General features: G+C 42.2%; 1 protein-coding gene across 3 annotated transcripts in view; it reads right to left on the bottom strand.

Moving 5' to 3' along the window:
* The window catches only part of slit1a (slit homolog 1a (Drosophila)), a 147355-nt gene that overhangs the window by 28823 nt on the left and 90713 nt on the right, over positions 1-27819 (bottom strand). For 2 of the 3 annotated variants that reach the window (XM_036583308.1, XM_036583309.1), the window contains exons 10-19: positions 17149-17220; positions 11666-11737; positions 10736-10807; positions 10375-10518; positions 7512-7675; positions 5891-5914; positions 2365-2509; positions 1977-2051; positions 1747-1890; positions 206-349 (exon numbers count right to left, since the gene is read on the bottom strand). In XM_036583308.1, coding sequence (XP_036439201.1) covers positions 206-349; positions 1747-1890; positions 1977-2051; positions 2365-2509; positions 5891-5914; positions 7512-7675; positions 10375-10518; positions 10736-10807; positions 11666-11737; positions 17149-17220 — 1056 coding nt within the window. The remainder of the gene's footprint in view (positions 1-205; positions 350-1746; positions 1891-1976; positions 2052-2364; positions 2510-5890; positions 5915-7511; positions 7676-10374; positions 10519-10735; positions 10808-11665; positions 11738-17148; positions 17221-27819) is intronic. The other variant, XM_036583310.1, reaches the window with a different exon arrangement.

Here is a 27819-nt window from a genome sequence, read left to right as displayed (position 1 = left end):
ACCAGCTCTTGTTCTCAACCTGCAGAGGAAGTGGGGTCAATTCAGTTTGATATTTGAAGCTAATTGTAAATTGCTATATTTGTGGAATATACAAATCCAGATGGCTCTGTAAAACAGTCAGTCAGATTTATTGTTGCAAAGCTAGCAACAGCAAGACCACAGCTTTGGGGCCGTGCAAAAGACTGGACAATGGTTTAGTACATACAGAGTAGAGAGGGTCTGAAGGGTGTCGAAGGCTCCAGGCGTAATGGTGGTCAGCTGGTTGTCGTAGAGAGACAGCAGACGGACGTTGTGCAGGCCGGTGAAGCTGTTGTTGTGAATGCAGCTGATACGGTTGTTGCGGAGCATTCTAAAAAAAAAAAAGACAGAAGTCAAGACTTTATTTTTAATATTGTTTTCAAGTACCAGAATATCAGCTGTAATCAATCATGTTAGGTAAGCGTAAAACAGCTAAATCTCACCACACTGTAGTGTTTTTGTTTGTGATTCTCAGAATACTGTTAAAAGGCGAGCCAATGTTAGTATCGGGGTTATTACAACTTTGAAATCTTTTATTTTGGGTACGTTTTTTTATTGTGGTTTTAAGAGCACATTAACAGTTTTAGTTTCATTTTTATGTTCTGAAAAGTAGGACTTTTAATTTAGCTTTTCTTCGATTTCAGGTTCAGTTTTAGTTTTTACTAAAGAAAGAGAGTTACTATTATAATTAAAGTTGTAATAATGAATATTTGATTAGGCTAGAATAAACCATCAATATATATCATTATATTTACATTAGAATAAACCATCAATATATATCATTATATTTACATTAGAATAAACCATCAATATATATCATTATATTTACATAAGAAACAACTAATTATTATATCTTTTCCCCAGTATTTAGCATGTTCAACTTTTACATTCATTTTCAGGAATTTTGCTTTCAGTTTTTCAAAGAAATCTGCAGGGATATTTTCCCACAACTCTAAAGTTCAGTCTTAGAAGTTGGTTACATTATCAGCTTCTTACAATCTGAGTAATTCCAATCACATTCAGTGATACTTGTTACAACTCTAATACAGTTCTTTTACATTGTGTAAACTGACAAGAACTCCAAGCATCAAAGCATTAGAATCAGCTAGCCAGAGAGTCTCAGCCAGCTAGCTTTCTAGCCTTCCTTCAAGATACAGCATCTTTTATGCACTAATAAACTAAAAAACATTTTTTTGGCCAAAGAAATTTTCCCACAAATTTTCAGTAACAGTTTTCGTTAACAATAATATCCCTGATTCGCAGGCGGCACGGTGGCACAGTGGGTAGCGCTGTTGCCTCACAGCGAGAATGGCCAGGGTTCGATTCCTGGCCGGGTGACCAGGGTCATTTCTGTGTTTGCATGTTCTCCCCGTGTCTGCGTGGGTTTCCTCCGGGTACTCCGGTTTCCTCCCACAGTCCAAAAACATGCAGTCAGGCCAATTGGACATGCTGAATTGCCCCTAAGTGTGAGTGTGTGTGTAAATATGTATGTCTGTCTGTCTGTCTTTCTGCCCTGCGATGGACTGGCGACCTGTGCAGGGTGTATCCTGCCTTCCGCCCAATGACAGCTGGGATAGGCTCCAGCACCCCACCGCGACCCATAAGGATAAGCGGTTTAGATGATGTATGTATCCCTGATTTGCAGGTTTTTTAAACCAATTTAAGAATTAGCATGCTGTGGAATGAGAATTAGCAATTAGCATACAACTGAAAGACGAATAAACTCACAGCATCCGTAAACCCTCCAGACCCTTGAACATGCTACTGCGTACGGAGTCCAGCTGATTGGCCGTCAGGTGCAGCTCGTTGACCGAAGAAGCGCCCTCAAACACACCATCCTCGATTTCTGAAATCTTATTATTGCTGAGGTTTCTGTGAGACAAACAGGGACATCAGAGAAGCTTCGCCACACTGTGTTGAAATCAAAGCACTGCTGAACTCTTGGATGTCACACTTACATTTTTTTCAGCTGCGTTAGAGTCTTGAACGCGCCGGTGGCCTCCAGAGATGTGATCTCATTGTTGTTGAGACGGCTTCAGGGACAGCAAGGGAGAATAAGGTCAGGTTGGGAGACAAGGACATTCAGAGGCAGAGGAAGATAGTAGTACAAGTCCTGCTAAAACAATCAGTCACAGAGGCAAGGCAAATCCCACACCCGCATCCCTTCTGGATGAAGATGAGTGTTCAAGCTTTCAGCATTAATGACCGTCAAAAACCACATCCTAAACTGAGGCAATGGGTTTTGCCACTGGAGATACATTTACATCTACAGGAAAGAGAGCTAGACTTGGTATTGGAAAAGGTGAAAAAGGGTAATGTTTGCGGGATCCATGCGGAAGTGCTTACAGCTCAGTGGTGGAGGCTGGGATGTGTTCAGGGATCTTGGTGAGACGCAGGTTGGAGCAGTCCACCACGTTGGACTCGCAGCGGCACTTGGCTGGACAGACCGGGTCGTTGTTGCACTCGTTGTTCAACCTGGTGTCCTCAGTCCCTGAAGGAACACAGATAAAGAATCACAAATCAATCAAAGATGCTCGTGAACATTACCCCATTGCCGAAAGGCGCCTGCAATTTTTGGCCTCCTCCATCCTTGGATATCCCCCATCCTTCCCACACTAGACCACCAACTTCATTCAGATGTTTTCCTCTCGGAGTAGCTCATCAAGTGTTGGGTTGCCTGCAGCGACTCGTCTATCAGGACCTTCACTGGCAGATAATGTCTTTCCCAGTCGAGGTTCCTGCTGCCTTTTGGACCATGCAGTGTGAAACACCAGTGGCTTGGCGCTTGCAGGTCTATGTGGGAACTGCTTTGCCAGATAAACACACCAGGACTATGAAATCAAAGCACTTCGGTGGAACCTTGGAGATCTGGGGGGTGGGGGGGGTGGGGGGACGTTTCGGTAAGCAAAGAGTGTGATTATTCTCCCTGGAGGACATTCGCGCAACCCATACAGATCGCTGTCCTTAAAAAACAGGAGCAGACCGGTCTTTTCTCTCACTGTTTGTGACTTGCTAAGAATAGACTTTATGTGCCAAAGTGCTTGAAGGCAGTTATATAATAGGCGTTCAATTATTGAACACACGGATTGCACTTGAAGCCACTTATGGAGGGAGCCGTTGTGTGCTTTGGTTGGACGGCGCACTATTGTTGCTCTTGCTACGGCTTTGGGGTGGCTGTTAACGAGCCGAAGTGCTCCCAGCTACAGCGTGTGGGAGAAAAAGTCCATGCTCACTCACCACAGACAAGTCCATCTGATGAAAAGTTAAAAGCTAATTTGTTATTTAACCAAAGTCCTCGTCCAGGGCAAAACCACAAATCCTGTTCAAAGGAATCTGCAGCAGGGAATGACGCAGTCCTGGATCAGTACACCATTCTTCGATAGTACAACAATAATCTTCAGCTCATTCGTGCCCTCAACCACCAAATACTGTTGTTTTGAGCTGAAATAGTGCACTGCAGAAAATCCTTCCCACTTGGATTTCTTTATAATGGAGGTGATTGGAACCAGGGGCTGCATTGTCTCTGATGCATCCAGTGAACCTACACTGTCTTATGTTTTTTTATATGTAATGTTGGTGGCAAAATAGTGGTAATTCTGAAGAAGTAAGGTGACTATATTGCCTTTTAATATCCTGCATGTATCTTATCACTCTGTATGTATTTTAACCCCAATTCTCGGCAACAGTAACATCATTTTATGAAGTTCAGTGCAGAGAACTGGAGCCTTCTGAGTGCTACTGTGTTTCTATGCCTGTATAAAAGAGGCATGGGGTTTCTTTTCTTGTTGGATGCACTGTGCTTTTTTTCCGAGTGAGCATGCAAGCTCAATCAGAGCGCAGTTCAGATCGGTAAGCGCTTATTTTTGATTTGTTTAACCAGCGTAACGATGACGTACACTATGACTAGCATTCCTGAACTGCAAAAAACAGTATCTTGTCAAGTAAAATTATCTTTAATTTTATTTCTCCTGTTAAGCTCTTTGTAAGCTTATTTCAGGATTATTTGACTTCTTTCCAAACATTTTTTGCTTATTTTAAGTAATTTTATTAAGTGAAATTATCTTACTACATTGGCAGGTAATTTTTTGTTTGAAACAAGCTAAATCATCAGCCAGTGTAGTGAGATAATTTACTTCATAAAATTACTTAAAACAGAAAAATGTCTAAAAAATAAGCTACATAATCTACAATAAGTGCACAACCATCTCAAAATAAGAAATATTAGACATATCGACTAGAATTAAGATAATTTCACTTGACAAGATACCATTTTTTGCAGTGTCAAAATGCAGTGTCAACACCAAGTTGACAAAAACTAAATAAAAACCGACGGTTAGTTCATTTTCTTAATCAAAATAGTCACACTAACAATTCATGATTCATAAATTGCAGATTAACCAGCAGAAATAGATGCTTTTTTGCACCTGCCCTAATGTGTAGAGTCAAAGGCTTCATGTAAAACAATGTTTCAGGCAAAGTATTCATAACCATTGCATGTAATAACCTTCTGAGGGAGCTTCAGACGTCTGATTTCCATCACCAGCTTCTCTAGAATGGTTCATTTCATGATCACGTCAAACGACCCTGAATGTCTTTGCTCCTTTATTCAGTTAATTATTAAGAAATTTCAGAAATTCAGAGAAAATTCCCCTTCGAATGTATGGGATGACCAGTTCTGCAGGGGCAGGCTGACGTGTTCTGCTAAGGTCAGCAAACGAGGGTTCTTTTTTTGTCCCACTTTTCTTTCCACTTCTCCCCCAGACTCTTCTCAGATTCAGGAAGTTTAGACACACTAATGATCTAGCATTAGTGGACGCTTTGGGTGTGACTTGTGGAAGCGGTATTTCCTGACTGAATAATAACAAACAAACAAAAAAAAAAACAGCTTGAGAGGAAACAGTAAAGTTGGCAGAGCTCTTTGTTGTTTCTCTTTTTTTTGCGAGGGGTGAAGATGGGTGGTGAATTCCACTTTGTTCATCACTTGTACTCCAAGTTCCAATTAAGACCTCATCTGCGCTGGAAACCCGGAGTGACTCACAGCTGGCTGGGGGGGGCTTCGGCGAAGAGACGAGATTCTCCGACACAGACCATTTCAGACGTCCTGGGGCTGTTTATCTTTCAGAACTTTTTGTTGCGTAGGAGGAAGGGAAAGAGAGAGGGCGAGCGAGAGGAGGGAGGAGGGAGGAAGCGAAATAGAGAGTCGCTAGAGAGATACAGCAGTAGAAAACCTCAGGACAGTCACTTTGTCTTATGATATAAGACTTCCTATTATTCATCTAATAAAAGGCTGTTCTGCGGGGACGGCGCTGAACCGCTTTCAGCTTTTTATTATTATTAGAGGAGGACAGATAACGCATGAATCAAGTATCTCTTTGATCTTTCCAGCGCTTAAATTTCCATTAAAGCCTTCTGCCAATGTCAGCGCTTCATTTCATTCACTTGACTGCTCCCCATAAAATTATATTCTTGGAAAAACGCTCTGGTGAAAGGATCCGGAAACACCACCAGATATGAATCTCTCTGCTCTGAGACACCCCCTCCCCACACATCCCACCCCCCCCTCCTTTGGTAAGTTACTGCAGAGGCCACCTTATTACAAACAACTTCCTTCGAAAGTTAGACAAAACAAAACGTCACAAAGAAACCCGAACATTCGTCATAATAGGTTTTCTTCTCATCCCGGTTCTGAGATCATTTGACAGAGGGATTTACGGGTTCCATTCATTGCTGAATGAATGTCTACAATGCCGTGTGATGGAGCAAAGCATGAGAGGCAGAGAGAGGGGGGGGTTCGGAGGAGGGGAAGGGGGGCAACAAAAAAGTAAAAGAGAAAGCCAACGAGGAAGGGTAGGGAATGTTGAAGCCCACTCACCTGGAATGGAGTACTGCTCTTTGGCTGTGATGGAGACAGAAGGAGAAAGCAGTGATATCAGTTAGGGGCAGTCAAATGGATGCAGCATTAGGCGGACGAAGGATTCTGATTCTGATTCTGAATCCAAAGCCTGTCTGACAAAAACTTCCTGCTAACTAGAAATAGAAAATCCACTAATATAGCAATAATAATGTAATTACACTGTAATAAACTGATGGCTGTTTAGACGGGTTAAAATCAGGCTCTTTCATCGTTAGATAGAGCCTACACATTTGAAATTTATGGTTCTTCAAGGGTTCTTTAGTAAAAAAAAAAAAAGATTCTATATAGGGCCGTGACCACTCAAAGAACCCTTTACATGATTAAAGTGCAAGCTTTTTTCAGATTGTTTGGGAACGTGCTGTAGAACCTTTTTTAAAAGGGTTCTATACAGCACCAAAAAGTGTTCTTCTACTGTTACTGTAATGTCAGTCTTATTACAATAGAAGGACCCTTTTTGGTGCTTTATAGAACCCTTTTCAAAAAGGTTCAATATATAATCATCTACAGCACATTCTCCATCAATCTGAAGAACGCTTCCACGAAGCCTTTAATCATACAAAGGGTTCTATGAGTGTTCGTGGTTCTATAAAGAACCAAAGAAGCCTTGAAGAACCATAATAAGTGTGTACTGATCAGGTGCCCATTACGATACCATAAGTGGCTGATTTTGACATAACCGAACGTTCCGCCATTCATTCCTATGGAAAAACAATTTGTACGAAAACATAAAAACCGTACTTCCGATCTGCCCCAAAAGTGTAGGCATAAATCTCAGGTATGGACTGAACATTTGCATCAAGTTTGGTGGTTCTAGCTCAAAAGCTGTCAACTTAATTACCAAGCCTTAATTATTAATTAAGTTAAGAGTTAAGTAAGCAAGGCCAGGGACACCTAATAGTGTAATCTTCAGGCCTTGGAGAATAGCTAAGGCAAACTGGCACGCCTGAGGGTCTCTGCTCCATAAATAAGAGCGTGTTTGGCAGCTGCTGCTTCTCGGACTAAGACTCCGCTCTGAGACCGTGTTTACAGGGATGGGCCCATCCAGACCGGATTAGACAGTTGTTAGTGGAACCACTGGGGAAATATGTGCCAGGCTGCAAAGCTGCGGCGCTAACCCATTTCTAAGACACTAAGGGTGAAAGGAAGGCGCTGGGAGGAGGAGGAGGGGGGGTGTTTGTGTATGAGTACGGGTTCGGGTGTGAAACTCAATGCCGTGGCTGAGTGATGTCAGCTTTCTTTCTGGCTTCTACGTGAAACTCGAAACGCTATATGCCAATGCGGTAATAAGGCCAGAAAAAGGAACTCGGAAGAACAATGTAAGGAGGAGGGAGCCCAGCATGGAGCTCTTTGTTTAGGTCCCCAACCACAGCTCACTCGCTCCTGCCCGAGACTAAAGCCAGATCGCTTTTCTTCGCTGTCTGAAAGCACATCGATTAGTCTGGGACTGGCGGTTAGATGCAGCGCCGTTCGGTTTAGCGATGACAGCAACCCCATGGAATGCATGTTAAAGGGAGATGGAGGGAATGTGCAGCAATCGGATGATCTGCCAGAGTGGGTAAAAAGGAAGGCTGAGGCTTACCAGAACAGCGGAACTTCTTGCTCTTGATCTGGCCGATGCGCTTGTTGGCGAGGCGGCGAGGGCTAGCGCATCGCGCGCCGCTGGTCTCAATCGGGTTGGAACGGAGGTAGTCGGCCAGCCACTTGAGATTGCAGTCGCAGATGAAAGGGTTCTGAGCCAGATGACTGTAGTGGGGAAGTGATAATGATAAGGCCTTAGCATGCAAACAAACAGCTACTACCACTGCTAACTCACATTAAGGATGTGCCTTCTAATTTGATATGCGAGTACTCGCATTCGAGAACCTGTTGGAGTATATATATATATATATATATATATATATATATATATATATATATATATATATATATATATATATGGCAAAGAGAAAAGAGTAGGTTTTCATGTCAGATGAGAAACAGAGCCTTCTTCTTTCCAAAGGATAATGCACTAACACTAGAGCTAACCAGTACAAAGTGAGAAACGTTAGTTAAGTGACCCTTTTTAGTCGCACAATGGGGAAATCTCACCTCTGCATTTTAACCCACCTGTGCAATGAAACACTCACATACACACTAGTGAACACACACTTCTGTCACACGCTGTTAGCTCAGGGGATCAACTGGCGACCTTCCGATCACAAGGCTGGTTCCCTAACCTCCAGCCCACGACTACCTCGGGGGGTGGGACTTGTTGCCTCCTCTTCTGTTAGTCCTCACCCTCGAAACATCTTGTTAGTGGGCCTAGCTAACATCTATTTAACATCAGCATCAGAGTAGTTGGCCTAGTGATAAAGGCTGTGTTCTGCTTAATCCTTCATGGGAAGATGACTGTTTTGCTCATATTTCTGAGTGTGTGTGTGTGTGTGTGTGTATACACACACACACACTCAGAAATATGAGCAAAACAGTCATCTTCCCATGAATGACCGTGACAAATACTTAAATAATAAACAGTTAACTGAATTCTCATTCATAATTCACATCTTTCCTGTAAAGTGATCACTGGCTATTTTTAAATATTGTAATAAAAAAATACTTTTAAACTCAGGTAACTCTACTATTCTGCCAACATCCCTGGTTTTGCTTACTATGGTCAATTTACATAGTGAGATCTCATCCTTGGGCAACAGTAGCACAGTTCCAGCAATTCCTAAAAGGGGCCTTCAGGTTATCTGACAATGCTTTAGCGACACTTAAACCTCCCCCCTCCCCCTGCATGCTTGTTGTCCAAGAGTTTAAAGAGGTGGCGCACAGTAGCTAAGAATTCCAGAGTGCTAGCTATGCACCAACCATAGCTGTGGTCATTTGAGCTATGCGTCTAAATCCAGAGCAACGCATACAGTGGACAAAGGGGCCCATCGTTTATTTAAAGCTGTCTCCTGGAATTCGGTCTAAATATAATGATCTTATAACTGACTTTCCATCCTTTCTAACTGTCATCCAATCTGCCTTGTTGATTTCAAAACCAAACGTTTGGCAGGAAACAGCAAAATGATGAGCATGACTGTGTGCACATGCATGCAACATTATATCCACTGGTAGCTCAGCTAGTTTTGGGGCCAAACAACAGTAGATATGTTCTACACGCAGTATAAAGGGAAGGAACATGTCAGACTTTGAGATCAGTTCAAAGTGTGTGGGCTGAAGGGTATTGTTCTTTATATTCCACTGAGACGAGAGCAGTTAGGGAAGGCAGGAGGAGCGCAGACTATTGTTTGACGTGCCCGTAAGGCTAAAATTACCAGGCTGAATGATTTATGATGCTCTTTATATCCTCACCACATTGCCGTATTATTAGATAAGGTTACAGGTGTAAACAGAACAAAAATGCGCTGGGACATGTTTCACGGTGGCAGTACAGCAGAAATACATCTATGAAAGTGCACTTTTGAGCTCCAGTACCAGTCAAAAGATTAAATGTAATTTTCATAATCAAACACAATTTGTACTGAATCACACACTACAAGTAGTTTTTAGCAGCGTAAGTGTGTGTGGTAACATCCCAGCTGGCTCCTCATGAAACTAGCTGAGAGAATGCCATACATACGTGTATATATATATATATATATATATATATATATATATATATATATATATATAAAACCTTGTATCTCCTTTACAGGAGAAGGAAAAAACATACTTTACTTTTAATGTAAGTCAATGGAAACAGACTTTTTCGAAGGCATTTTGGGCCGTTTCTTTTGGTTCATTCCTCATGAAATTTACATACAATGTAAAGGACAAACAGGTACTTCCTTTAAATTATTTTAAATATAGCATTAGCATTTTTTTAGCGTGTTGACTCAGCAATGTGACTCTGAGTTTTAACAAAACAATTTTACAGTTTGAAGTTTTAAATAGAGGTATAACTGACTTATTTAAGGCAATAAGACAGCATAGTGAGTAATGTTAAGGCCTTGTACTGTAGAGACTGGGGTTCAAGTCCCTCCGCTCGGGCATTAAGGGAGATGTTTCACACTAGCATCTCTCAATATGAGTGCCTGCATTTTTCTATAAACTATATTAAGTATGATCAATGTTCAGGTTGCTCTGTTTTCCCTTGAGCACCTGCCCAAAAGGGCAAAACTCCAGAGTCCAAACTTTTGACTGGTACTGTGGTTGGAGGGAAAAATCAAAAATACAGTAAGCCTCTGGTGCTTTTGCCAAGTTTATGCTCCAGATATGGAAGAAAATGGAATAGATCATGTGTTTTAGACCATCTGCGTTTCCCGTGAACGTGCACTTGCATAAACGTGAGTATGTGTGTGTAGTGCTGTGAGTGTGAGTGGATCAGAGAGAGCAGAGACAGTTCACTCCGGTGCTTCTGAAGCCCAGAGAGCGACCATCAGCAGAGCTGGGAAGGATGGCAGACGGGTACTTACAGAGTCTGAATGGCACGCAGGGAGGCGAAGGTGCCCTTAGCCAGAGTCTGGATTTTATTGTCGTACAGTGACAACAGAGAGAGGTTCTGCAGGTCCTGGAACGCGTTGGCGCGCACGCAGTGGATCTTATTGGCATTCAGAAGACTGAGGGGAGACGACACAAGAAGAGAGAGAGAGAGAGTAGACTGATGAGAGCGGGTCAAACAGGACAAAGCGTAAACACTTTTTTTGATTGCGCTCGTAATAAATTGAATCGAGTCATATTGATTGGGCATGCTTGGCATTTTACGTTCATCACTCTCTATTCGGGTGTGCAGCAGTTATATAAGCACGCCCTTCCGAAAGGACTGCGCGAACTTACAGCAGCTGGAGGGCGTAGAGCCCGTCAAACACTCCTTTGGGCAACTCGGTGATCTTATTCCCGTACAGGACCCTGCGGATCAGAGAAACGGCTTTCACACCAACGGAGCACAAAGCCCAAACCAAGCTCACATCTGGGACTGATATTTCCAGCAAGTGTAACTGTTTCAAGCTGTCAGACTGAGATATGTAGAGAGGTATTTGTTTAAAAAAAAAAAAAAGCAAGACTTGTAAAATTAAACATGGTTGTTTATGCACTCTGGATGAGTTTGGAAGTGCTTTCTTTCAGAGAAGCAAATACAGCACTGTGTGAAAGTCAGAGACCACCCTTCATCTACTGGATTTCCACCCAAAACGGTCACGAAATCCAAAAGTTCAGTCTTAGAAGCTGGTTGATCATTTTCTGAAGTAATCAAACACATTCAGTGGTGTTGAGGTCTGGACTCTGGGGTGGTCAGTCCATTGTTCAGCTTCTTTGTTTGATGTGTCCGTCTCCTTTTCTCAGTGAGGTTCTTCTTGACAGCTACACATCTTTTCAGACCCATAGCGCGGAGTCGTCTTCTCACAGTGGAAGGATGGACAGAAACACCTGTGGGTATTATTTGATTTTCTCCTCTCTCTCAAAGAAGTACTGTTTATCTGATGGTGACAGTTTTGGTGGTCCACCAGGCCTTCGATTTTCTCTGTAGCTTTTGATCATTTATTCCCACTCTGACTTTCTCCTTCCAGATGCGAGTGGATTATCTCATATCTGAGCTTCACAGAAACGCGTCCTGAAAAAATAATGACTTAGGCATACCTCAGTGGCGTGTTTAACTGGAAAGGTGGTCTCTGACTTTTGCACAGTACCGTACACAAGAACACGGGCCTGCTTAGGATTCACTGTAGGTTAAACATAACAAACGTGCCTTGACAAGCAACATACACTTACAGCGAGTTGAGGGAACGCAGACCTTGGAAGGCGTCGGGAGCGATCTCAGAGATCTGGTTGTTGCTGAGGTCTCTGTGAGCCGGGAGAGAGAAGAAAAGGGAAGAGCAAAGAGAATGAGAAGGAAGCCAAAAGGCAAGCAAAGACAGACAATCCATGAGTGGTCTGACCCTTACTTGTCCCCCAGCCCCCACCCCCACCACCCCAAGACAGTAGCACCAGTGGAACATCAGCCACACATGACTGGCTTCCACACAGGCTCCAGGCAGGATGCACTCAGCACATACTCAAACTGACACCGGATCAGCCCGCTGCTGACGGGCGTGGGGCTTTTGCGGCGGCCCAGGCCTCCGCCCGCTTACGTGGCAGCCTGCTGGCCGGCTGTGGACGCCATAGCCCCGGGCATGGCCGCGGGCTGGCTCTGAGGTGGGGTTATTAATAAGGCACAGGGCTTTTCCCCTCTGCTGGAATGGATTTTAATAAACTCCGCAGGCCCGTGGCCCTCTCTCAAAACCACAGCGGGCATCCTCCCGCTAGCTCCCTAGAAGAGTGAGAGAGAAAGAGCTTGGGGGGGCGCTGGGGGGAGTTTCTAATGCAATGCAGAGAAGACAAGGGATGTGACCAAGCGCCACTATTGAACTGTCCCTCAAAAGTTTGGGCACACCATGCCAGCCTTTTTACACTGTTACTGTGTGAATTCTACCGTTACAGCTTCATTTTTACTCTTACATTACATTGTCACTGTTGATTGTTAGTCTTACTATTTGCACTATTTGATTTCACCATTTCTGTTTAATTTACTCCATTACTATTCGATTTACAATGTTACTGTCGAGTCACAGTTACTGACGATTTACAGTTCAAATCAAACAGTAACAGTTACTGGTACAGTTCGATTTGCACTGGGACCGTTCGATTTACCACTGATTTACACTGTTGCTATTTGATTTCCACCATTTGATTTTACCATTTCTGGTTAATTTACACCATTACTGTTCGATTTGGACTGTTACAGTATGATTTACATGTTTACTGTTTGAACTGATTTGCACTCTGTTACACTTCATCGTTACCACTAATTCACACTGTTACTATTTGATTTGCACCATTTGATTTCACCATTTCTGGTTAATTTACACGGTGTTACCATGATACTGTTTGATGTGCACTGTTACAGTTCGATTTGCGATGTTACAGTTTGACATTTGCTGTAACTGATTGATTTACAGTATTGCTGTTCAATATTCACTGTTATTTTCACTGTTAGTTTGATTTTCATTGTTGTTTCATTGTTGAGTCCTAACCAATAAGAAGACATAACATGAGTTTTGCCCTTTGTGCGAGAAGAAATTTGAAGATCTAAACAGCTTTTGATTCAACGTTTTTGCAAACTAACAAAGAAAACATGCTCATTTATTTAAAACACTTTTGAAAAGCTGTTAAAAAGCTGTTGGATATCCGTTGAGCAGGTCACTAAGACCAAATGACTGGGTTTCAAATTAAATAATTTATTATACTGATCTGATCATATTGATCACATTGTCTCAATAATGGGAAAGGACATTGCAATTTCTAGGAAATGTTCTGCATACATTCCATCTTCTGTTATGATCGCTGTAGTTCGCTCACTTGTTTTGTCACACCTGGAGTACTGCCCAGTGGTTTGGTCAAGTGCCACTAAGAAATATTTAAAAAACTTAAAATTGTTCAAAACAGAGCAGCCAGATTAGCTCTTTGCTGTTCTTTCCATGCTAACGTTGCATAATGTTATAGTAATAACACAAAGTTTTTTCATGAAAAACAAGTATTTTCAGGGTTTTGTCATACATGTCAAGTGAGTTCTGGTCAGCTGGAGATGCAAAGTCGAAGATCAAATTGTATGAAGAAAATTGTTCTTTATAGGACGTGTTTAGCTTGGAATATGAACCCCATAAGATTTTCATTTTAAAAGTTCTTAAAAAGTTCTTTTAAAAAACAATATTTGATGAAGCTCATATAGATGTTATTGTGGTATTGTTGATTTTTGGTATTTAGTGTAGGTTATTACAGGTTATTGATCCTCTTGTTGAGTATTAGCTTTTAGTTTTACTTGATTTTGTCTTGTTTATGATACAGGATGATTTTAATGATGTTTGTTTTATTTTTATTGCATTTGCTTTTGTGTGGAACCCAAGACGACTAGCAACCACTTTGTGGAAGCTACTGGGATCCAAATAAAGAATGAAGTTTAAAAAGCTGGATGTTCCCAGACTTTTGACAGGCAGTGTACTCGGTGGCCCCCGTGTATAAATGGCTGTCCGTCTCCTGGCAGAGGTATGAAGCTTTCCTGGACGTTGCCCAGGGTGGTTAACAAGCCTGCGGCTGGCCCTACGCGCCACTTCCAACACCCTCCAGCTAGCCCAGAGGTCATCTGAAGCCGCATCGAGGAAAAAACGGTCTCATATCTACAAGCGACTGAGTGCAAACCCGGCGAAGGTCAAGACAAGTACGACTGCTCTGTGCACACGGAGGACGGTAAACACTAAAAATGGGTCACGGGTGGCCCATTTATACTGACAGGAATGTTGAGGGAGACACTTTGATTTTTTTTCTTCCTTCCACTCCCACATTAGTGGCTTACTTTGACTCGTCCAGCCTGGTGAGGAGTTGTGAGGGAAAGAGGGACAGCTGAAAAAGCAGACAGGACTTGGAGGGGGAGGGGAGGGGATGTGTGAGTGTTATTTTTACAAGCATGTCAAGCAGTAGCAAAGCTTGTTTGGTTACCAGGCTGCCGCATCACCCAAGGGCGAGCGAGAGGAGCGGAGGCTGGAGGAGAGTTTCTTCTTCCCATGGCTGCTATTTGAGGGCCGGAGCTGGGCAAAGGCTGAGGTTTTGCGGATGTGGCTGCCAATGAGCGCCCGCAGGTCACTCCGGCCGCTGGGATGTGCCAAAGTCCGGAGTCTTCCATCCCTAGCGCTCGCGTTCCCATGGATGGTAATCATGCTGGCCACAATTTACGGTGTGTTAAGTGACCCACTCCCACACGCTCGCTCTCCGCACCTCTGTGCAAGAAAGTATGTCGGGCAGGCCTCCGCACTAAAAATAGCCCGGGACATCAGTGGGGACTGCGAACTGTCGTAACTTATTTACAGGAATGCATCAATGAGCTCCGGCCAATAGGAACTCCACCCAAAGATCGGGTTCTTAATTTTATTTTGATGTCCCTGGGAAAGCAGGATTTCTCGTAGCTAGATAACTTAAGCTGAAAGTAAGACTGTCCAATGGGAATGTTCCTAACCTTTGGACACTGCTTTATTTTGGGCTTGAGTTATCTGGCTAACTGCTAACTTAGCCAGATAACTTCAGGCAATAATATGGAATTACCATGGAATAGAAGGGAATAATATAGATGTATGGAAATGTTTTAGGTGGAATCCTGGACAACCTTATAACACATATTGAGGGTTTATTAAGGCCTTGTTTATTATTATTCAATTAAACACAAATTGGACCATTTTAAATGGTTTATTCACTAAGCTAAGTAATTTATTACAACCATCATTAGCACATAACCTGAGGCCTGTTATAGAACTATATTAATTGTAATAGTGCACAACAAACACATACCCTGTTCTGCTCCTTATTGATCATGAAATAATCATCAATGTTTATATCATTTTCAGTATTTGATTCCTATTGGTTCTAGTCAGCATCAAGTGTTTAGAGCTAATACATCAAGTAGAGTTTTAGTCATCACTTATAAGAGTTGAAACAGTTCTCAATAAGTCATTTTGCATTACAAATTCAACACCTACTCATGAGATTTTGTTTGTAAAAACATTAAAAACTCTTCTACATTCTTCTTATTAAATTTAATATAAGCAATTCGGTTCTTAAAATGAACTGAAACATAATATATTAGCACACTGCATGTTTGACTATCAAAAAGCCATGAAATTACATTAACTTTAAATCACAGGATGCAAAATGACTTTTTGAAGTCTTGCTTATAGCTTTTTAGGCTCTAATTAGTGAAATCCTAAAATATTAATGATTTATTAAACACTTATTAGCTCTAAAGCATTAAACTCCTGAAGTTACTTGGAGCAACCTAGAATCTACAGGAATCAAATGTCGCCAGTTATAAACATAAACAAATGCACATTAGGTGATTAATTCATGCTTAATACTTTGCACAAGGTCTTAACAGTGTTTACAGTGCATTATTAACTATTAATGTAATTAGAAATGATTTTCACATAATCTAATTCTCTAATTGTGTACTAATACAGGTCAGAATGAGCTTAGTGCAGTATGAATAAACCATTTAGAAGCCTCTACTATGAGTTTTACTGAACAAACAATTTAGTCGGGCATGCGGGTCACTGGGCCATTAATATGATGTAGCAAGTGGTTGTTAAGGTGTTGCCTGGCCAGTGATATGATGTCCCAGGTGGTTGCTAAGGTGTTACTGGGCCACTGATATGATGTCCCAGGACGTTGCTATGGTGTTGCTGGGCCACTGATATAATGTCCCAGGTGGCTGCTAAGGTGTTGGTAAGATGTCCCAGTGTTGATAGGATGTCCCAGTGTTTGCTAAGGGTTGCTTGGCCATTGATATGATGTCGTACGTGGTTGCTAAGGTTGCTTGACCATTGATATGATGTCGTAGGTGGTTGCTAAGGTTGCTTGGCCATTGATACAATGTCCCAGGTGGTTGCTAAGGTTGCTTGACCATTGATATGGTATCCCAGTTAGTTGCCAAGGTGTTAGTAGGGCATTGCTATGGTATCCCAGGTGGTTGCTAAGGTGTTACTAGGCTGTTCCTATGGTGTCCCACATGGTTGCTACGGTGTTGCTAGGCTGTTATAGTATCCCAGGTGAGTTACTAATATGTGTGTCGCACAAATACGCTAGCAAATACACTAGGCTTTCTTCTTTTTAGTGATTGCTTTAAGCCATGTAGCTGCATTTTTGAATAAAGCATTACTTTAGGACCAGGTGCGACTACATCATCTTAGACCAGTGGTCACCAACCCTGGTGACGACATGTACTAGCATGCATATTCGAATAAAGATTGTGTTTGAACAAACGCTGTACGACAGCTGTATGTGCGATCACAAGCACAGTATTCCTTAATAGACTTCACGATCCTGCAAAGTTTAATGGTTTAAGCTCAAAAACTGCTACTCATTAAAATAGAACAAAAAAGTGTAGGATAATAAAACAAAGAACAGTAAGTTTGCTTTGTCAAGTCAAATAAATAAACCTCCAATAAAATGTTACTGAATAATTATTGTGGTTTAGAATTCAGCCATAAAAGCCTTGTGGTCAGTTATATGTATACAAAATTGTGCAGGATTTGTTGCACATCTGTTTGAATTCATATCCAATTCATATGTTTTGTCTTTAATAATGGATCAAATTATAGCATGCAAAGTAACGACATTTCAGATCTAATGTGAAAACAGGAGGAATGTGTTTTCTGATGCGACCGTGAACTCACATTCTCCGCAGCTTCTTGTAGGGGGAGAACGCTCCGGGAGGGACGGACTTGATGCCGTTCTGTTCTAGTCGTCTGTGGAATTAGAGAAAGAGAGAGAGAGAGAGAGAGAGAGAAGAGGAACAGTGGTGGAAGTCAGACAACCAGACAACAAAAGAACACCATAGCAACAAAGCTCATTAACATGCTGCTGCTCGGGCTGCATTGCGTAATGGTCAGGTGCGTCTCATTATCCCCGCCTCAACTGGACAGCATTTACATAATGTCCAGTTTTTGTACCAGTGACAAATGGCAGGGCTAATCACAGGGATGTATCTGGGACACTTGTGGTCTCCTTTGTGTTTCCTTGGGCTGACTTGCATTTTGTCCACATCTTTGTTCCAGAACTTGCCCATGGAGACCAGGTCGCTGCACCACGAGAGCTAGCAAATATGCTAGATTTTCTTTTGTTTTCAATGATTTCTTTGCTTTACTTCATTTTTGAGGTCCTGGACATCCACCTTCCTACAGAGTCTAGCTCCAACAACAATCTGCCACACCTACTCTGTCTAATTAGCCTCTCCAGAAGTTCCTGATTGGCTGGATGACAGAAATGTTTCATCCTGACATAAAAGTGACCAGTTGGGCTAACTTTGCATTGATTCACAGTGGCCTTCTAAGGCAGTGGTCACCAACCCTCTTCCTGGACTTCCCATTACCTTACACTTTGGACACACTGGACTTTGTAGAAAGGTAGATCTCCAGGACCAGGGTTGGTGACCCCTGCTATAAAATGACAAGTGGACCCAAATCATGCCAACAACGCCCCCCCATAATAAAACAGACCCTCTCAACCCCCTCATTGTAGAGCATTGTAGAGGTCAAGTATTCAGGTCTCTTAATGTATGTAGCACATGCACTCGCCCACTTGTAGACAACATGGAGACAGATGACTCGCCTCTTCTGTTTTTCCTTACGCACTAATGCATGATCATCATGCTCACTGAATGTGCACTTTCGACCACAATTTCCAACCCTTTATGTCGATGTCTTTTCCACAGATCCAAACGCAGATTCAAAGTTACTCAGATCTTTTCCTCTTGGCATCTTGACCGAAGACGAGGTCAGCTGGACCTGCATGCCTCATGATAATAGCTTAATGGAGCGATGGAGTACACTTGTCTGAAAGCATCTGCACCCACCCATCTGTATGGCCTGACACAGAATCATGGTCCTAACTTCAGCAACACTACAAGCTTGATGGTGTCTGTTGTTGTAGCCAAAGGAAGGCCCCTGGCTGGTGGGTTGAGAGTGCTAACAGGCTAGATGAGGTGGCCACGCTTTGTGGGGAACAGGCTTGTTAAGTGACACTGTCAGCAAGGGCTAAGCTAGGTCTCAGCCCTCTAATCCCGACGCCTCTCTGCTTGGCTGCCAGTCCCAGCCAGAGCGGCTCAGTCTCGCTGCAGAAACACACATGCTAACCTCGCACAAACACACAGGCCAACTGAGCAGTTGACCGCTGTTCACCCCACCTATTTGAACCACAACCAACCAATCAAAATGTGCAAAATGCCAAATGAAAGAGCCAGCGGGTGCATTGATTAAAGGAAGGAAAAGAAAATGCCATGCTTCTTAGATTAATCATCACTGAACCTACTTGATTCTTGGACATCTGAGTTTCTCCAAACCACCGCACTGCTGGGATCATTAGAAACCACAAGTTGTTTCTGGGCCCTTTTCACTCGCAGGAACCCATTAAGGGAGTTAGCATTAAGCCACACGCAATCAGTTCTCACCATCAATCTCTGGAAGTCCCAAGTCCAGAATCTGTCTCCATGGATTTATCTCTATGCACCTGCGTGTGTGCGCCGCTGAAACTCGTGCACACGTATGCTATAGATACATGTGGCGACAAGTACTCAGCAGAACGGTGAAAATGGACTCTCATACGAATACACGCTTATCTGTTGATGTACTGGATCTTTGTCTATTCCCTAATTAAATTTGTGTCATTTCTTGTATATATGTGAGTCCAAAGGCCTCGATCTGAAACCGGGCAGATCGACCGGACACTGCAGATCAGCTTTATTAATCGCATGTGTGCCCCTCCACCCCCACCCCTCAAGGGTACAGCACGATCCCTTCGCTCGCTCACAGCGGAACCTTCACGAATCGGACGGCCCTAATCAGCGTCAGCTGTGCTGGAAAAAGCCAGGGAATGCAATAAAGGTTTATTTCTCTTGCGCTCTGAGAATCCCATTAGCGGCTGCATAGGCCGGCCTCGTTTTTTTCTTCTTCTTCTTTTTTCTTTTTTTTTTTTTTAAATGTGGCTTTCGCCTAATGACCGCAAGGTTCACCTGTGCAGCAAGGCCTGCAACAGACAGCTGCCTCTGAGACTTGATCCCCCTCTAAGCTTTATTGAAGGGGGGTGGATTTTAAAAGCTATAAAGTGACCTAGGCGGTCATTGCCCCTACTTGAGCACATAAGCCCCTTGATTGTGGAACACTTCCGCCACAAAGTCATTTCTTTGCCTCTCAGTAGCGGCCAAGTTGAAGGAATGGTGACACATAATTTACATAATATGTCCAGTTTGGCCAAGCCATATTGGTGTCCAATTTTTTTCTTTTTCTAAAAAACGTCACCCAAATCTTTTACCCACAATTTCAAACCCATTGCACTCAAACTGCACCCAGGTCTTCAATAAGGTGGCACAGACTTACCGATGTGGTTTAGTGGACAGTATGGGTTTCTTTAAAAATGACGGACACTAGATTGCATTCATGATTTCTGTTTTAGACATTCATAAACATATTTACCTTTAACAGTTATTTATAAAGAGAAACAACAGAAAACTAACACAATATGTAGCATCCATGTTCCTGATTGCAGAGCATACATATGAAGACAAGTCTGGTTTCGGCCCAACACCCGTTGTCTAAAACGGCCAGCCACAGCGTTCACACATGGTTCACAGTGTGTCCTAAACCACACCGACAAATGTGACTAAACCTAAGAGAGTTTTTGGGGATGTATTTATGAAATAGATTTGGGTGACTATTGACTTCCAGTGTTTGGTAGCAATGTTAGCCTCCAGCACAAAACTACAGAGGCAAAATTCAGGCACCAGACTTGTCTGATACTACGTCTAGGGTAAGTGGGAACATTGTGTAAACTTGCCTTTTTGCAGAACCACCCTATAACTTTTAATATGTTAGGATTAGGACATTCAGTGAAGATAGATTGAGTGAAGAACACTGTTGGAAGTCGGCGGCAGCTAGAACTGAGTTGCACCATTTTCAATTAACCATGTTCTTCCACTTCAAAGATGCACTTAGTGGGAATTATAGCGATGCAATTTAAATTCCATGGATTGCAGCGAATCCAGACCACAGGATACAGCTATGCACATTCCTGCGGTGGTCATGTTTTGGGACGCTCTTTTTTCGGCCCTTATTTATAAGCATGCATCCCAAATGAATTTACTGCAGATGTCACTGCAGAAGTCAGCGGGACGAAGTGTGCCCTGCCACTCTCATTAAGTCTCTAGGAGCCTCAGGCCTGAGGGCAACTATTGTGTGTGTTTTTGTTTGCGACAAAGAGAGAGACAAAGTGCTCCAGGCACCCCCCCACCCTTCCAAAATCAATACCCGTGGTGACTTTAAGCTCTGTCACGACATTGGGATCAGGTGATGAATATGGAAGCTTAGAGAGTGGCAGATTGAAATCGATTAAGGGTCAGAACGAGGCCTGTGCAAAGACTGCGGATTGATTCCCTCCATTCGCAGACAACCTCCAATCAAAAGGACGGGGAAAAAGAAACAAACACTGTTCCAAAATAGCCCCTAGGTAGATAATCAATGCACGCCATGCTGTTCATCAGCTGTGAGCAGTTTACTAGGAGGAAAGTACCACTAGCTGTTTGCACCTGGCGGGGCCCGGCACGATACCTCCCCGCTAATCAAAGCAGGCGACAGATCCACGGAGAAACAAACATAATAAGAGACTCGCTAATGACGCCTTTGCTTCATGCTGTCGCACCCAAAGAGGCTAGATTTGCTGGAGAAAAAGAAAAAAAATACACAGCAGCAAAACAGCAAACCATCAAAAAGAAAGCTTGCCTGAAAAGTCCCACAAAGGAAAAAAACAAAACAAAAAACACAGCCTTCTTCGAAAATCTCCAATCTACAGTAAACACAGACATTGCAAACACACTCCCACATAGACTCCCAGACCAGGAATTTGCAACAGAAAAATAATGACCACCCGGTTGGTTACGAGGGCGCTGAGCGAGCACGGCTGCTTTTGGAGAAGGCCGCCGCCGCCGTCCTGCTGTAATTGACTGATTTTATAATGCAGGAGGAGAAAAGGCTCATGAAAGCTGGGCACAGTGTGTGTGTGTGTGTGTGTGTGTGTGTGTGTGTGTGAGGGGGTGGTTTAAGTGCTGCAGTAGGTTCTGGGTGGAACTATGAGATGAGTCCAAGGATATGTTCACATTATAAGGCATAGACAAGTCATGTCCTTTCTGTTCAATCGATTTTTTCCCCTCGATCTTTCTGCTAATTTAATTTTTTGGTTTTGATCTTTCTGTTCAACTCCACATTTTTGCTCCGATCTTTCGGCAAATTTCAAATTTTTGGATAAGATCTTTGTGCTAAGCTCTGAATTTTTGCTCCGCTCTTTCTGCTCAGTTCAAATCTCTTCCTCCGATCTTTCAGCCCATTTCCAATTTTCTGCTCAGGTTTTTGGTTTAATTCAGAATTTTGCTCCTATCTTTGTGCTCATTTTAGATTTTTGCCTTTGATTGGTTGACTCAATTCTAACAGTTCACCCCTATCTTTCTGTTCGATAATTTGTGCCTATCTTTCTGCTTAATTCTGAATTTTTGCTCCGATCTTTCTGCTCAGTTACAATTCTTGCCTCAGATCGATCTGCTCAATTCCGATTTTTGGCTCCAATCTTTCTACTCAGTTCAGACTGCTTCTCCAATCTTTCTGTTCAATTCAGACTTTTTTACTTTTTGAACATCTGACATTAATGTGAAAACACCGCAAACCTGAAAGGACTTAAACATGCACTAAATCAATACATTCGGCATGTAAATGCATGTCAAACATGATCACAAAGCATTTTTGTGTTCATGCAGTTCTTGAAAAAACTTCTTTCTTTGCCATTTCAGCCCTTTAAGGTCAGCGTAGCCTAAAGCTGTGTTATAAAAATTCCAATGTGTGAAGAACAGGGCAATAGGCTAGAAGTCTGCTTTGGATTGTGATGCAGTAATGGGATGATGACCCTTGCTAAAGGTTTATTTTTACTTTACTAAAAAGTGAACATACATCATGTTGAGGATGAAGAAAATTTAAATATTTAATGTTTTGCTTATTTCTTGCTTATTTCCAGTACCGCTGTCTGTTTTGCACATGCACGGACTGAGAAATCTGAAAGAAATCAGAGTAAGAGTTTACATGCACTGAGAAATCTGATTACTGAGCTAAAATCTAGCTCTTGTTATCATATTTCTTAATCAGATTTCTAGATCGTAGTATGGTGTTTACATGATCATTTGAATAATCTGATAACTGCTGAAATCTGATTATGATCGGATTATTGAGTGCATGTAAACGCACTCAATGTTGATAAGTGCACCATCACCAATTATTTAGCCTTCAGGAGGCACTGGATTGGTTGAGAAATTTTATGCTTAGTTTGTTCCCACCCTTGTAAGTCTAGGTTCCCACCCACAATTAGCTCAAAAAGACCACACAGCTCACACCAGCTTTGTACCCCTCAGTCTCTACAAGGCCTCATGTGTCACTTTTTTCAGTGATTTTTCAGTGAAAGATATTATAGTTGCCAAAAAAGAACAGAATGCTGTGGATGAGCAATTTCTAAAGTCCAGAAGAAGGAGATACACCTGACTGAACGCAGCCTAAACACAAGATTCTTAGAAAAGAAGCAAGATTCTCCAAGCGTGTGCAATAGTTCCACAAACTTGTATAAGATTTCCAACAGTGGTGTTGTATCTGTATGTGTGTGTGTATGTGTGCACATCAGCACTCGTCTGAAGATCCCCCACGAGGCCCCGTGGCTGGACAGAAGCAGGGCCGCTGCTGAGCCACTTCAAACATGGCCCCCTCTTCTGGGCTCCCATGCCACCTAAAAAATGTTTGCCCCCCGAACGCGGCTGCCAAGGCTCCAGAAATGGGTCAGGGTTATTAAGGAACACCCATGCTGTGTGTGTGTATTTTTAAAACAGGCTCTTTCTGAGAAACTGAAACACCGAAACCAGATCACTCCACTATCTTCGCTCCTTCGCCTTAATGAGATGAAAAGGAGAAGTTTTGCTCTCGTTCACCTCTAAACGGGAGTAATCCCTTAGAAACCCAGGTTGCCTACATGGGCTGTACTCAATAAAGCTCTGTGGCCTAATATTCGACTACAAGCACGTTCTGCAGTAGACTGATTCAGAGATTTAAGGTCTTTGTACCCAGAGTGAGATTCATTTGGACGTAAAATGAATGAATTTGAGCCCTCATATCTGATATCTTGCGCACCAAATGCAGCTTTTTGGAAGGTAAAAATGCAACATTATTTACCTCACGTTTGATTTCTGCCGCCAACATTAAATGTTACAGGACGGCAGACCCAAGCCAGAGAGGAAAACCCAGGTTTCACTTTGGGATTGAGGTGGCTCAGAGCCAGGCTCGATCCTCCAATGTACTGATTGGCAGTCTGAGGAGTTACCACTGCACCATTGGGAAGTACAGGTGAAAATGGAAAAAAAACACCTCAGCGAATGGGAAATGAATAACGGCGGGAAAAGGCAAACAAAGGGGACGCTGAAAGCAGCATGCTCAAACAAAGGCTGAGATAGAAAAGTGAAATAAATGATAATCAGAAAACAAAAAATACTTCCTCTGTGATGAGAGGAAGGTCAGCTTTATGTTTCACCTGTTTGCTCTTTGTGGAGCAAACACTTTTTGTATGGCTTGGAGCCGTTTCTTGTTCAAGCCTTGTTCAAGGCTTTTAAGTAGTTTTGGGGCAATTTCTCTCTTTTGTTTTTTCCAGCTCTCTTTTGTTATTTCCAGCACTCTTGACTTTCCTTTCCTTTCCTTTCCTTTTCTTTTCTTTTCAATAACCACCTTGGCTAAGTACCGTACCGGTCACCCCTCTACAAAGGTGTGACAATGAGCTGCTGTTTGCCCCAGCCTTGAGTAGAGGAGTCCACAGGTGTGCCAGGTTGGGCCTAATCAGCCCAATGGCTTCTGGGAATTGGAGTTCCCTGAACTTGTGGTGCCTCAGGCTGGGCCCTTACAATTAAACTCACTCAACCAACCACTGTTGTCTCTGGTGTTGGCAAGCGGACAACCAAGCTGAGAACTAGAACTATCTAGAACTTTTCAACAGACGTTACTTCATTATGTATGTTGCTGCATCTCCAAAAGCAGCTCAACCTCAATTATGGACATCCGAGCTGTGTGCAAAAGCTCATGAAGTTTCAGCTCCTGAGTGAGGGGATGAAATTCTCCGAGCTCCTTTTGCTTTTCCAAAATGGAAAGGTTTGCCTGTTTTGTGAGGAGCAAACATTTTGTTTAGCAAAGCAAATAAAAGTGAGTTAAAGTGGCTTAAAAATGCTTATGTGAGGTATTCTGTGGATATTACAGTGAAAAATATGGGGAATAAATATTTCATTGATTTTATTTTAGATTCTTTTAGTTTAACTTTATAAAAAAACATTAAAAATCAAACATATTTATTGGCCTAGTAAAAAGAAAAGCCAATTTTTTCCTTATATGACCAACAAAATTTACAGGGAAAAAAATAAAGCTTCTGGAATAACACAGTGATATTGTGGCCATGAAGTCGCGGTACACCGTTACTTTACGGCTATATAGAGCTCGGCTATTGATATGTACAGCTCTTTATCAGCGGAGTATTTGTTCAAAAAAGGCCACATGATTAGAATAAATACAAATAAACAATACAGTGTGTAAACATCTCTCAAGTTCTCCTTGAGGGAGTCCAATAATTCCAGTTACCATCCAACACCTGCTTCCTCTAATTAATCCTTCATTGCTTTAAATCAGGTGATCTGGTGGAACTCAACAAATCCATGCGATAGCTGGAGTGCAGCGGGAAAGCCAGGAACCAAACCTGCCTTCTAATAGTGCTTTACTGGCAAAAAACCACTTCACCAAAAACACCTACTGCTATAGTTTTAAACTTTTTTCTTGGTTGTCTCAGACTTTTGCACGGTACTGTATAAAGACACACACTAAAACTCTAAACTGAATATGATCATCATTATGAGATGATTACATTCCTCCTCAAACACTATTTTAACCAACGTTGTTCATAAGTGCCTATACTGAGACTTCTTATAGCCATACTAATAAAAGGAGAAGTCAAGGATGAGTTAGTAGCCAAGAAAGTGCTGAGAGCGAGCCAGGGCGATATTAGTCAAAGCAGTTTTTATGTCGCCGCCGATAGCGCCAAAAGAGTGAGGCTCTCCAGTGAGACTGCCTGATGGTTTCCTTTGTAACAGCCAGACTGCAGAAGGATGAATGAGCTGTTAACACGGCCACCCAGCACTTGGGTTTGGATATGAGTGCGGGCCGACGAGTGAGATCCAAAGCTCGGCTGCGCCCGAGTGTCTGCGCTTCATTCGTGGATGACTTTCCTCCTGATACGAGCCTATAGTGCACCAACAGTGCTGTACAAACACTACCCTGAGGCCTTTAACATCGACATGTGCATCACATTATATATTTATATATATATATATAAAATGTGATGCACATGTATAAAATGTGTATAAAAAGAAACGTCCCAAAATGAGCTGGAAAAAGTCTGGTTCCATTGACTTACATTAAAAGTAAAGTACTTTTTTTTCTTATTCCTGTAAAGTTTTCATTGTGGAGATGAAAAAATTCTATCATCAGCACACTAATCTTTGATAACTGTACACAAACTTTACAATTTCTTAGTATTTGGTATGTCTGCCTTTTGCTTTAATGACACCTTGATGGTGTGACTTTTTTTTATTTATTTATCAGTGACAGTTTATTTGAAGGCTTCCTAGATAGTGATTAATTAATAACCCATATATAGAAGCATTTAATAATGCAACACAATATTTAGAACAGCTAATGCCAGAGATCGCTGAATAACATGTTTTATAAAGTGAATGATGTTTCAAAACAGTGTTATCAGTGGAATAAATGTCTATCGCTTTACTTTAAAGCTCCTTATGTCAACACAAGGTCATTTACTTCATAAAACATTTAAGATCATCTTGCAATTACTGGCATAAGCTGTTCACCAATACTCAGGTTTGTTTATAAATATGCTATTCGATGCTATGACATTTTTATGTAGGTAGCTTTTAAATAAAGTGTTACCAAATGACCTGTTTGTTAAACAAAAAGGTAAAATCTTTAAGCACAGAGGATGAAAAACCCTGTTTCTCAGGAGCGGGCAAGCATCACATCCAGAGTGGAGAGCACTCGTGCCCTAGACAGTGTTTATATGCAAATAAACCGCTGTTGATTTCAAAGTAAGTGTTCGCATGTGTTCACTGCGTGGAGAGGGCAAAAGGGGAACTTTCAGATGCTCGGCCTCCTGGAGCATAAAGTTGCAGGCTTAAGAAAGTGCTGCCTAAAGCCCAGGTTCCTCCTGGAACCGCCATAAATAACTTTGATGGAACGTGACTTCAGACCTGCCTCGCTGTGATCAGGAGCCAACTTCAGTCATAGAGGTAATACGGTAATACATACTCGGATAGCATTAGCATCCAACTTTGACTGTAGCAAAACCTAATTACTATGGAGTTTTATGGAACCTTCTCTGCCCATTTCTGTTCTAGAACCTTCTGTTTCTGCCCTGTCTCAGTTCTAGAATCTTTTGTCTCCAGCCTGCCTCCATTCTAGAATCTTCCGTCTCCATCTTGCCTCAGTTATAGAATCTTGTCCCCATCCTGTCTCCATTCTAGAATGTTTTATCTCCATTCTGTCGGCATTCTAGAATGTTCTGTCTGCATTCAGAAGGTTCTATCTCTATCTCTGAATGGAGACAGTTTGGAGACAAAACATTCTAGATAGAGACAGCTCACCTTTGTTCTAGAATCTTCTGTGCCCAACCTGCCTCTGTTCTAGAAAATTTTGTCTCCAGCTTGCCTCTGTTCCAGAATCTTGTCTCCATCCTGTCTCCATTCAGAAGATTCTAGAATGTGTCTCCAGCTCGCCTCCATTCTAGAATCTTCTGTCTCAATCTTGCCTCTGTTATAGAATCTTGTCTCCATCCTGTCTCCATTTGGAAGGTTCTATCTCTGTTTCTGAATGGAGACAGGTTGGAGACAAAACATTCTTGAATGGAGACATGATGCCTGTTCTAGAATCTCCAGCCCATCTTTGTTCTAGAATCTTCTGTTTCCATCCTGCGTGTGTTCTAGAACATTTTGTCTCCAGCTTCCCTCTGTTCCAGAATGTCCTATATCCATCTTCATCAACCTTGACAAAGCCAGGCGCAAAACCCAACTGTTATGGAATTCTGGAACCTTCTCTCTCTATGTGCTATTTCTGTTCTAGAACCATCTGTCTTTGTCCTGTTTCTGTTCTAGAGCCTTTTGTCTCCAGCCTGCCTGTCGGTTTGTCAACTTCGGACATATAAGCAATATCTACTCAAATAACTTAAGAATT

This window comes from Colossoma macropomum, unplaced genomic scaffold (genome assembly GCF_904425465.1).
Source record: "Colossoma macropomum unplaced genomic scaffold, Colossoma_macropomum, whole genome shotgun sequence".
In the NCBI taxonomy this organism is placed as follows: Eukaryota; Metazoa; Chordata; class Actinopteri; order Characiformes; family Serrasalmidae; genus Colossoma; species Colossoma macropomum.
This window is presented reverse-complemented; position numbering and strand designations above follow the sequence as displayed.